This window comes from Papio anubis, chromosome 4 (assembly GCF_008728515.1).
Source record: "Papio anubis isolate 15944 chromosome 4, Panubis1.0, whole genome shotgun sequence".
NCBI lineage: Eukaryota > Metazoa > Chordata > Mammalia > Primates > Cercopithecidae > Papio > Papio anubis.
In genome coordinates, this window is record NC_044979.1 from 55,391,191 (window position 1) to 55,404,336 (window position 13,146).

General features: G+C 41.9%; 1 protein-coding gene across 4 annotated transcripts in view; it reads left to right on the forward strand.

Moving 5' to 3' along the window:
- Window positions 1–13,146, forward strand: part of SLC26A5 (solute carrier family 26 member 5) — a 49,902-nt gene that overhangs the window by 16,368 nt on the left and 20,388 nt on the right. For all 4 annotated transcript variants that reach the window (XM_021936139.2, XM_021936140.2, XM_021936137.2 and 1 more), the window contains one exon: window positions 9,159–9,241. In XM_021936139.2, coding sequence (XP_021791831.1) covers window positions 9,159–9,241 — 83 coding nt within the window. The remainder of the gene's footprint in view (window positions 1–9,158; window positions 9,242–13,146) is intronic.

The window sequence follows — 13,146 nt, forward strand, 5'->3', positions numbered from 1 at the left end:
GGCATTATTGAAAGGAACACAGTGTTCAAACTGTGAACTATTGCCAACTAGAAGTTTGCACAGTGCCCAATAGATGTCACTGTTTCACTGGGGACCTTTTAATATCCAAAGTGTCCCATAGAGTGCCCTTGGCATCCTGGGACTTGTTTGCACATGTGTGGGAGCTACAAGGAGAAGAAATGAAGAGTAGGCTGGGTGTGGTGGCTCCACACCTGTAATCCCAGCACTTTGGGAGGCCAAGGCAGGCAGATCACTTGAGGCCAGGAGTTCGAGGCCAGCCTGGCCAACATGGTGAAACCCTGTCTCTACTAAAAATACAAAAAATTAGCCAGGTGTAGTGAAATGCACTTGTAAACCCAGCTACTTGGGAGACTGAGGCATGAGAATTGCTTGAACCTGGGAGGCAGAGGTTGCAGTGAGCCAAAATTGCACCTCACACTCCAGCCTGGGTGACAGAGCAAGATTCTGTCTCAAAAGAAATGAAGAGTATGTTTAGGGGTAAAGGGCTGGCAAGATGGCCGAATAGGAACAACTCTGGTCTGCAGTTCCCAGCGAGATCAACACAGAAGGCAGGTGATTTCTGCATTTCCAACTGAGGTACCTGGCTCACCTCATTGGGACTGGTTAGACAATGGGTGCAGCCCACGGAGGGCAAAATGAAGCAGGGTGGGGCATCACCTCACCCAGGAAGCACAAGGAGTCGGGGAACTCCCTCCCTTAGCCAAGGGAAGCTGTGAGGGACTGTGCTGTGAGGAACAGTGCATTCTGGCCCAGACACTAAGCTTTTCTCATGGTCTTCACAATGCACAGACTAGGAGATTCCCCTGGGTGCCTACACCACCAAGATTCCCTTAGATTTCAAGTACAAAACTGGGCAGCTGTTTGGGCAGACACTGAGCTAGCTGCTGGAGTTTTTTTTCATACCCCAGTGGTGCCTGGAACACCAGTGAGACAGAACCGTTCACTCCCCTGAAAAGGGGGCTAAAGCCAGGGAGCCAAGTGGTCTAGCTCCAGCGGATCCCACTCCCACAGAGCCCAGAAAGCTAAGCTCCATTGGCTTGAAATTCTCGCTGCCAGCACAGCCGTCTGAAGTCGACCTGGGATGCTCAAACTTGGTAGGGGGAGGGGCACCTGCCATTACTGACTTGAGTAGGCAGTTTTCACCTCACAGTATAAACAAAGCCACCTGGAAGGTCCAACTGGGCGGATCCCACCATAGCTCAGCAAAGCTGCTGTAGCCAGACTGCTTCTCTAGGTTCCTCCTCTCTGGACAGGGCATCTCTGAAAGAAAGGCAGCAGCCACAATCAGGGGCTTATAGGTAAAACTCCCATCTCCCTGGGACAGAGAACCTGGGGGAAGGGGAAGCTGTGGTCGCCGCTTCAGCAAACTTAAACATTCCTATCTGCCATCTCTGAAGAGAGCACCAGATCTCCCAGCACAGCATTCAAGCTCTGCTAAGGGACAGACTGCCTTTTCAAGTGGGTCCCTGACCCCCATAACTCCTAACTGGGAGATACCTCCCAGTAGGGGCCAAAGACACCTCATACAGGAGACCTCTGGCTAGCATCTGGCAGGTGCCCTCTGGGACAAAACTTTTGGAGGAAGGAACAGGCAGCAATCTTTGCTGTTCTGAGCCTTCACTGGTGATACCCAGGCAAACAGGGTCTGGAGTGAACCTCATCAAACTCCAGCACACCTGCAGCAGAGGAGCCTGTCAGAAGGAAAACTAACAAACAGAAAGGAATAGCATCAACATCAACAAAAAGGACGTCCACACAAAAACCCCATCTAAAGGTCACCAACAGCAAAGACCAAAGGTAGATAAATCCATGACGATGAGGAACAACCAGTGCAAAAAACTGAAAATTCCAAAAGCCAGAATGCCTCTTCTTCAAAGGATCACAACTCCTCGCCAGCAAGGGAACAAAACTGGATGGAGAATGAGTTTGATGAATGCATAGAAGTAGGCTTCAGAAGGTGGGTAATAACAAACTTCTCCGAGCTAAAGGAACATATTTTAACCCAATAGAAGGAAGCTAAGAACCTTGAAAAAAGGTTACAGGAATTGCTAACTAGAATAACCAGTTTAGAAAAGAACATAAATGACCTAATGGAGCTGAAAAACACAGCACAAGAATTTCGTGAAGCATACACAAGTATCAATAGCCAAATCAATCAAGCAGAAGAAAGGGTATCAGAGATTGAAGATCAACTTAATGAAATAAAGCTTGAAGACAAAATTTGAGGGAAAAAAAAGAATGAAAAGGAATGAACAAAGCCTCCAAGAAATATGGGACTATGTGAAAAGACCAAACCTATGTTTGATTGGTGTACCTGAAAGTGACGGGGAGAATGGAACCAAGTTAGAAAACATTCTTCAGGACATTATCCAGGAGAACTTCCCCAACCTAGCAAGACAGGCCAGCATTCAAATTCAGGAAATGCAGAGAACATCACAAAGATGCTCCTCACGAAGCGCAACCCCAAGACACATAATCATCAGATTCACCAAGGTTGAAATGAAGAAAAAAATCTTAAGGGCAGCCAGAGAGAAAGGTCGGGTTACCCACAAAGGGAAGCCCATCAGACTAACAGCAGATCTCTCTGCAGAAACCCTACAAGCTAGAAGAGAGTGAAGGCCAAAATTCAACATTCATAAAGAAAAGAGTTTTCAACCCAGAATTTCATATCCAGCCAAACTAAGCTTCATAAGCGAAGGAGAAATAAAATCTTTCACAGACAAGCAAATGCTGAGAGGTTTTGTCACCACCAGGCCTGCCTTACAAGAGCTCCTGAGGAAGCACTAAATATGGAAAGGAACAACCGGTACCAGCCACTGCAAAAACATACCAAAATGTAAAAACCGTCGATACTGTGAAGAAACTGCATCAACTAATGGGCAAAATAACCAGCTAGCATCATAATGACAGGATCAAATTCACACATAACAATTTTTTTTTTTTAAACAAAGTCTTGCTCTTGTTCCCCAGGGTGGAGTGCAATGGCGCGATTTCGGTTCACTGCAACCCCCACTTCCTGGGTTCAAGCAATTCTCCTACCTCAGCCTCCTAAGTAGCTGGGATTACAGGTGCCTGCCACCACGCCCAGCTAATTTTTGTATTGTTAGTAGAGATGGAGTTTCACAATGTTGGCCATGCTGGTCTCGAACTCCTGACCTCAGGTGATCCGCCCGCCTCAGCCTCCCAAAGTGCTAGGATTGCAGGCATGAGTCACCACACCTGGCCCACACATAACAATGTTAACCTTAAATGTAAATGGGCTAAATGCCCCAATTGAAAGACACAGACTGACAAATTGGATAAAGAGTCAAAATCCATCAGTGTGCTGTATTCAGGAGACTCATCTCGTGTACAAAGACACACATAGGCTCAAAATAAAGGGATGGTGGAAGATTTACCAAGCAAATGAAAAGCAAAAAACAAACAAACAAAAAAAAAAACAAAGAAAAACAGAGGGTTGCAATTCTAGTCTCTGATAAAACAGACTTTAAACCAACAAAGATCAAAAAAAGACAAAGAAGGGCATTACATAACGATAAAGAGATCAATGCAGCAAGAAGAGCTAACTATCCTAAATATATATGCACCCAATACAGGAGCACCCAGATTCATAAAGCAAAGTCCTTAGAGACCTACAAAGAGACTTAGACTCCCACACAATAATAGTGGGAGACTTTAACACCCCACTGTTAATATTAGACAGGTCAGTGACACAGAAAATTAACAAGCATATTAAGGACTTCAATTCAGCTCTGGACCAAGCAAACTTAATAGACATCTGCAGAACTCTGCACCCCAAATCAACAGAATATACATTCTTCTCAGCACCACATCACACTTATTCTAATATTGACCTCATGATTGGAAGTAAAACACTCCTCAGCAAATGCAAAAGAACAGAAATCATAACAAACAGTCTCTCAGACCACAGTGCAGTCAAATTAGAACTCACGATTAAGAAACTCACTCAAAACTGGACAACTACATGGAAACTGAAAAAAAGGGGCCTGCTCCTGAATGACTACTGGGTAAATAACAGTATTAAGGCAGAAATAAATAAGTTATTTGAAACCAATGAGAACAAAGACACAACATACCAGAATCTCTGGGGCACAGCTAATGCAGCGGTTAGAGGGAAATTTATAGCACTAAATGCCCACAGGAGAAAGTGGGAAAATCTAAAATCGACACCCTAACATCACAATTTAAATAACTAGAGAAGCAAGAGCAAACAAATCCAAAAGCTAGCAGAAGACAAGTGATAACTAAGATCAGAGCAGAACTGAAGGAGGTAGAGACAAGAAAAACCCTTCAAAAAAATCAATGAATCCAGGAGCTGGTTTTCTGAAAAGATTAATAAAATAGACCATTAGCCAGACTAATAAAGAAGAAAAGACAGAAGCATAAAATAGACACAATAAAAAATGAGAAAGGGGATATCACCACTGATCCCACAGAAATACAAACTACTGGCCGGGCACAGTGGCTCACGCCTGTAATCTCAGCACTTTGGGAGACTGAGGCAGGTGAATCACAAGGTCAAGAGATCAAGACCGTATTGGCCAACATGGAGAAACCCCCTCTGTATTAAAAATAAAAAAAATTAGCTGGACATGGTGTCCCACGCCTGTAGTCCCAGCTACTAGGAAGGTTGAGGCAGAAGAATTGCTTGACCTGGGAGGCAGAAGTTGCAGTGAGCCAAGATCAAACCACTGTACTCCAGCCCGGGCAACTGAGTGAGAATGAGACTCCGTCTCAATAACAACAACAACAAAAAACTACCATCAGAGAATACTATAAACACCTCTATGTAAATTAACTAGAAAATCTAGAAGAAATGGATAAATTCTTGGACACATACACCCTCCCAAGACTAACCCAGAAAGAAGTTGAATCCCTGAATAGACCAATAACAAGTTCTGAAATTGAGGCAGCAATTAATAGCCTACCAACCAAAAAAAAAAAAACTCCAGGACCAGACGAATTCACAGCCGAATTCTACCAGAGTACAAAGAGGAGCTGGTACCATTCCTTCTGAAACTACTCCAAACAATAGAAAAAGAGGGAATCCTCCCTAACTCATTTTATGAGGCCAACATCATCCTGATACCAACACCTGGCAGAGACACAACAACAAAAAAAAGAAAATTTCAGGCCAACATCCCTGATGAACATCAATGCAAAAATCCTCAAAAAAATACTGGCAGACTGAATCCAGGAGCACATTAAAAAGCTTATCCACCATGATCAAGTCAGGTTCATCCCTGGGATGCAAGGCTTGTTCAACATACGCAAATCAATAAACATAGCCCATCACATAAACAAAACCAATGACAAAAACCACATGATTATGTCAATAGATGCAGAAAAGGCCTTCAAGAAAATTCAACAGCCTTCAAGCTAAAAACTCTCAAATGAGGTATTGATGGAACATATCAAAATAATAAGAACTATTTATGACAAACCCACAGCCAATATTACACTGAATAGACAAAAACTGGAAGCATTCCCTTTGAAAACCAGCATGAGATAAGGATGCCCTCTCTCACTACTCCTATTCAACATAGTATTGGAACTTCTGGCCAGGACAATCAGGCAAGAGAAAGAAATAAAGGGTATTCAAATAGGAAGAGAGGAAGTCAAATTGTCTCTGTTTGCAGGTGACATTATTGTATATTTAGAAAAACCCATCATCTCAGCCCAAAGCCTCCTTAAGCTGATAAGCAACTTCAGCAAAGTCTCAGGATACAAAATCAATGTGCAAAAATCACAAGTATTCCTATACACCAAAAATAAACAGCCAAATCATGAGTGAACTCCCATTCACAATTGCTACAAACAGAATAAAATACCTAGGAATCCAATTTACAAGGGATGTGAAGGACCTCTTCAAGGAGAACTATAAATCAGAGAGGACACAAACAAATGGAAAAACATTCCATGCTCATGGATAGGAAGAATCAATATTGTGAAAATAGTCATACTGCCCAAAGTAATTTATACATTCAATGCTATCCCCATCAAGCTGCTATTGACTTTCTTCACAGAATTAGAAAACACTACTTTAAATTTCATATGGGACCAAAAAAAGGCCCGCATAGCCAAGACAATCCTAAGCAAAAAGAACAAAGCTGGAGGCATCACGCTACCTGACTTCAAACTATACTGCAAGGCTACAGTAACCAAAACAGCATGGTACTGGTACCAAAACAGAGATATAGACCTGTGGAACAGAACAGAGGCCTCAGAAATAATGCCACACATCTACAACGATCTGATCTTTGACAAACCTGACAAAAACAAGCAATGGGGAAATGATTCCCTATTTAGTAAATGGTGTTGGGAAAACTGACTAGCCATATGCAGAAAACTGAAACTGAACCCCTTTTTTACACCTTATACAAAAATTAACTCAAGATGGATTAAAGACTTAAACGTTAAGACCTACAACCATAAAAACCCTGGAAGAAAACCTAGACAGTACCATTCAGGACATTGGCATGGGCAAAGACTTCATGACTAAAACAAAAAAAGCAATGGCAACAAAAGCCAAAATTGACAAATGGAATCTAATTAAACTAAAGAGCTTCTGCACAGCAAAAGAAGCTATCAGCAGAGTGAACAGGCAGCCTACAGAATGGGAGAAAATTTTTGCAACCTGTCCATCTGGCAGAGGGCTAATATCCAGAATCTACAAGGAACTTAAACAAATTTACAAGAAAGAAATAACCCCATCAAAAAGTGGGCAAAGGATATGAATTAGACACTTTTCAAAAGAAGACATTTATGCAGCCAACAAACATATGAAAAAAAACTCATCATCACTGGTCATTAGAGAAATGCACCTCAAAACCATAATGGGATACCATCTCATGCCAGTTAGAATGGTGATCATTAAAAAGTCAGGAAACAACAGATGCTGGAGAGGGTGTGGAGAAATAGGAATGCTTTTACACTGTTGGTGGGAGTGTAAATTAGTTCAACCATTGTGGAAGACAGTGTGGCGATTCCTCAAGGATTCAGAACTAGAAATACCATTTGACCCAGCAATCCCATTACTGGGTATATACCCAAAGGATTATAAATCATTCTACTATAAAGACACATCCACGTGTGTTTATTGTAGCACTATTCACAATAGCAAAGACTTGGAACCAACCCAAATGCCCATCGATGATAGACTAAATAAAGAAAATGTGGCACATATATACCATGGAGTACTATGCAGCCATAAAAAAGGATGAGTTCCTGTCCTTCGCAGGGACATGGATGAAGCTGGAAACCATAATTCTCAGCAAACTAACACAGGAACAGAAAACCAAACACCACATGTTCTCACTCGCAAGTGGGATTTAAACAATGAGAACACATGGACACAAGGAGGGGAACATCACACACTGGGGCCTGTCCATGGGTAGGGGGCATGAGGAGGGATTGCATTAGGAGAAACACCTAATGTAGATGACGGGTTTGGGTGCAGCAAACCACCATGGCACATGTATACCTATGTAACAGACCTGCACGTTCTGCACATGTATCCCAGAACTTAAAGTATAATAAAATAAAAAATTTAAAAATTTAAAAAAGAAATGAAGAGTATAGGTGTCTGATCCAAATTATAGAAAAAGTTCTAGCTATGAAAACAACTGGCTGGTGTAGCTCACAAGGAAACCAATACCTTCAAACTTTTTCTTTTTTTCAGTCTTGTCTATATGGCATTAGTACCTTTTAACAGGCAAAACAAAACAAAATATATCTCTAACAGTTTCAAAACCTCTTCTCTCACTGGGGCTAGGCACAGAGTTCCCGTTTTGACTTGGAGTACAGCAAAAGGTTCTGAGCACCCTTGCGAGGGAAAGAAGGCAGGCAAGCCCTAGTTATGAAGTAAATGACACAGCTTGCCTCTCCTGCTTTGGGTTACTAATTCTGTTTCCTAGATTCCCTTTAAAGACTTTTCCATGTTTCCCAGGGTAATGGTTTCCCAGACTTATAGAAAGCTTAGGGACAGCATCTTTATGACTCCCTTTAACTGTCAAATTTATTTTTTATTATAAAAATATTTTTAGAGTTTTGCATTCAATTTTATAATACATCTATTTGTGTTAATAAGAAAACAATGGTTTAAATTACTTACCACTGTATAAAAGTAAAGCTCCAGGAGCTTAAGCCATATATATTGTGTGGATTTAAATATTCGAGGCACTCCCCTAGTTAGAGATGCACAAAAAATGCAATTAAGGGTGATGAAAATAATTGTCTTCAACAGAAAAGGATCCTTCCATCAAAAGAGCCAGAATCCCCCATGCCCCTGGTCTCCCAGGCTGCTGTTTCTGATAATAAGCTTACCTTATTATTTGTTTCCTGCAGTGGCCCTCCTCAGGAGGGACTGGCTTCCTTCCCTGGCCAGCTCTGATTTCTTCTCTGTTGGATAACTCTCTCAGAAAGCTCTATAGGCAATAGTTCCTGGGCATGGAGCAAATTGCTATCTCACCTTTTGTTATGTTTCTCTTGTAACTCATGAGGGATTGTACTTTACACCCCAAGTAAATCTATGCCCTGCCAATCCAGGATGGCCTTATGTACCGTGACCCTCTGTTTGATGTACAGTTCTACCCTGACTTTGTAGCTGAAATGGGAGGAGACAGCTATGGGTTGCTGCTGGGGCCCTATCACCACACTTGGGGCTGCTGTCCTGGAAACAGGATCACCAGGAGGATTCTAAATCCAGACGTACGTTTTGTAATCATACAGTGTCATTTTACCACCCTCAAAGCACAGAGTTAAATATCCTTTATTTATAACGTTGTGGCCACAGACTCATTTCACCACCCTAAAGGTAAGGTCAACGTTTGAAAGGTTTTATGACCTTTTTCTGTTGCAGTCAACTAGCCAGACACTTCAGTGGAGAAAAGGAGAAAGCATGAATAAAATTCCAGGTCATAAACTGTAGAGTTCATTTTAATTATGTGGGGTGGGTCATTAAGAGAAGTTAGAATTGTTGAAGCTAATGGTAATTCTTTTTAAATCTGAATATTAAAAGTGAGAATAGATTTGACTTGACTAACATATTTGAAGCTGATTTTTGCAGTATTTGAACATTCATCTCTAAAGGTGCATTTGGATTTGTGTCTTTTTAGGTGGTAATGGGAACTGGCATTTCAGCTGGGTTTAACTTGAAAGAATCATACAATGTGGATGTCGTTGGAACACTTCCTCTAGGGTAGGAAAGTAGTTTTAAGTAACCATGTGACTGAAATAATCAATGGATCTATTGCCTCTACCTCTTGCTTTAGTACTCTTGCAATGAAAAATAATCATTGGGTGCATTTTATTTTTAGTATTATTGTAGTAAAAAACACATAACAAAATTTTGTCTAAACCTTTTTTTGAGACGATGTCTCGCTCTGTCACCCAGGCTGTAGTGCAGTGGCACCGTCTCGGCTCACTGCAACCTCCGTCTCCCTGGTTGAAGCGATTCTCCTACCTCAGCTTCCCAAGTAGCTGGGATTACAGGCGTGTGCTGTCACACCCGGCTAATTTTTTTTTTTTTTTTTTTTTTTTAAGACAAAGTCTCACTCTGTCACCCAGGCTGGAGTGCAGTGGCGCGATCTCAGTTCGCTGCAAGCTCCACCTCCTGGGTTCACGCCATTCTCCTGCCTCAGCCTCCCAAGTAGCTGGGACTATAGGCTCCCGCCACCACGCCCAGCTAATTTTTTGTGTTTTTAATAGAGACAGAGTTTCACCGTGTTAGCCAGGATGGTCTCAATCTCCTGATCTCGTGATACACCCGCCTCAGCCTCCCAAGTGCTGGGATTACAGGCGTGAGCCACCGCGCCCGGCTAATTTTTGTATTTTTATTAGAGATGGGGTTTCTCCATGTTGGCCAGGCTGGTCTCAAACTGCTGACCTCAGATGATCTGCCCGCCTCAGCTTCCCAAAGTGCTGGGATTGCAGGTGTGAGCCACTGCACCTGGCTTTTTTTTTTTTTTTTTGAGACCGAGTCTCACTCTTTTGCCCAGGCTAGAGTGCAATGGCACAATCTCGGCTCACTGCAACCTCTGCCTCCAGGGTTCAAATGATTCTCCTGCCTCAGCCTCCTGAGTATCTGGAATTACAGATATGTGCCACCACACACGACTAATTTTTGTATTTTTAATAGAGACAGGGTTTCACCATGTTGGCCAGGCTGGTCTCGAACTCCTGACCTCAAGTGATCCACTCAGCTCAGCCTCCCAAAGTGCTGGGATTATAGGCATGAGCCACCATGTCCAGCCAATCTTAATCATTTTTAAGTGTACATTTCAGTAGTGTTAAATATATTCCCATTATTGTAAAACAGATCTCCAGAACTTTTTCACCTTGCAAATCTATAACTCTGTACCCCTGAAACAAGAGCTTCCTCTTTTCTTCTTCCCCCAGCCCCTACTAACCACCATTCATCTTTCTGTTTTTATGAATTTGACTTCTCTAGATACCTCATGTAAGTGGAATCATACAACATTTGTCTTTTTGTGACTGGCTTATTTCAGTTAGCATAGTGTCTTCAGAGTTTGTCTATATTGTAGCATATGACAGTATTTTCTTCCCTTTTTAAGGCTGAATAATGTTCCATTGTGGATATATACTATATTTTATTTCTCCATGCATCCATTGATGAGCATGTGGGTTGCCTTTACCTCTTGGCTATTGTGAATATTCCTGCTGTGGATATGGGTGTGCAAATATGTCTTTGAGACCTTTCTTTCAGTTCTTTTGGGTATATGCCTGTAAGTGGGATTGCTGGATCTGTTTTTACTTTCTTGAGAGCCTTTCATACTGTTTCCCATAACAGTTACACCATTTTACAATCCCACCAATAGTGGCAAGTGGTTTTCTGTTTTCTTTTGTTTTCCTAAATTTAATAGTTTTTAAAATCTCTCCTTGAGTGACATAGGATTTAAGAGCAAAACAACCTAAATCCTAGCCTCCACGTACTAGCTGTGTGACCTTAAGCAGGCCACTTATCTTCTCAAAGCCTCGTTTCCTCACCTGCCAGGTGGGCGTGGTAATTAGTGCTTATCTCAAGGGCAGTTGTGAGAACTACAGGAGATAATGCATGGAAGGCAGTGAGTGAACACCTGAACACACAGCATTCAAGTCGTGTGAATTACTTATTAGTAATGGGTTCTAAGACTGTTATTTCAATGAGTTTTTAGTTTCTAATCATGTTACTTCTTTGCTTCATCTATATTTTCTAACTGTACATTTTAAAAACATATTATTGGCCGGGCATGGTGGCAGACACCTGTAATCCCAGCACTTTAGGAGGCCAAGGCAGGCGAATCACGAGGTCAGGAGTTCCAGACCAGCCTGGCAAACAGGGTGAAACCCCGTCTCTAGTAAAAATACAAAAATTAGCTGGGTGCGGTGGCAGGCGCTCCTAGCTACTTGGGAGGCTGAGCAGGAGAATCACTTGAAACTGGAAGGCAGAGGTTGCAGTGAGCCAAGATCACACATGCCATGGCACTCTAGCCTGGGCAATAAGAGTGAAACACCATCGCAAAAAATATATATATATATATCTCTATATCTCTCTCTCTACTTGTCACTATAATTTCTACTTAATACCTTCCTTTTCCTATTGCATTGTACTCAAACATACTGCTTCCCTTCTATATGTGACAGCTTAACTTAAAAAAAAAAAAAAAAGACTTTACATTTCTGGAAATTGGCTACCCAGAAACCTTATCTTTCTGGAACATTGCCCAAAACCAAGTAGGTAACAAATACCTACCTACCTATCTACATACAATCATACCATTTCAGTTACCTGTGAGTCTTATTGCTCCACTGATAACAGACTACCCCAAAACAATGACTTAAAATAGCCGCCATTAATTTGCTCATAATTATTTAGTCTAGGTTTGGCTCAGTTGGGTGGTTCTTTGGCAGGTCTCACTTGGGGTTTTTTATGCATCTGCAGATGTCTGCAGGTGTGACTAGTGTTGGAGGATCCAAGAAGGCTTCACTCACATGTCTGACACTTCAGCTGGAGTGACTGGAACAGGTGAGGGCTGGCTGGCATGTTCTCTACAAGTGGTATCTTCAGCAGCATTGCCAGACCTCTTTACATGGGGGCTCAGAGCAACAGGAAAGAAAAGCAGAGAATTTACCAGGCCTCTTAAGGCACTCATACAGCATCACTTCCACCACATCCTGTTGCTCAAAGCAAATCATGAGGCCAGCCCAGATATAGCTGGAGGGGAAACAGATTCCACATCTAGACTGGGGGAGTGTCATGCACATGTAATTACGTATGGGAGGAATGGAAGCAAACTACCATGCTTCTATGTACACATACATACACATATAAATGCATCTACTATAGACAAGCAGGTTCTTCGTGGTTTTGTCATACTTGGTAGATGAGCAGTGCATTTTGCAGTGCCCAGAAAGTGACAGTTGACTATTAAAGATCCCAGTCATAGCACTGTATCCTGTTTTCTTGTTTGTTTATTTACTTTCCTTAACTCATTCCAAAATATGTCCTTTTCTTATATTCTTATTCCCTTAGGCCCAAACCTGCTCCTAGGCCTTCCCTCTTAGTTCATGCCTGTGCAGCAAACAGCAGGGAAGGACAACAGATTTTATAGTCAGACCCCCCAGGTTTGACTCCCTGCTCCATTTTGGAAAATCACTTAACGTCTGTCAAAATCCATTTATTCACCTATAAATTGGGATAATAGTGGAACCTATGTAATGGGAGTGCTGTGAGGAAAAATGAGACGACTTATGTAAAGTATGTAGCAGGTAAACTCACCTTAATAGACACTAGGTTCCTTTCCCTTTCTTCCGCTCTTTCCTTACTCCATGACCTGAAACATCCCTTCCGTCACTGCGCTATGACATAGTAAGAGAAATAGCTGTAGCCAAGCAGGTTCTTCATGGTTTTGTTGTACTTGGTAGATGAGCTGCTTGTCCTTGTACAAGTTGCTGAACCCCACTATGCCTCATTTTCTTCATCTGTAAAATTATAATGGTGCCTAGTTCACTGGGCCATTGAAAATAATTAAATGAGCACAGAACCTGGCAAAGAGAAGGCACGTAATGAATGCTTGTTATTGTAATAATTATAATTATTGGTAT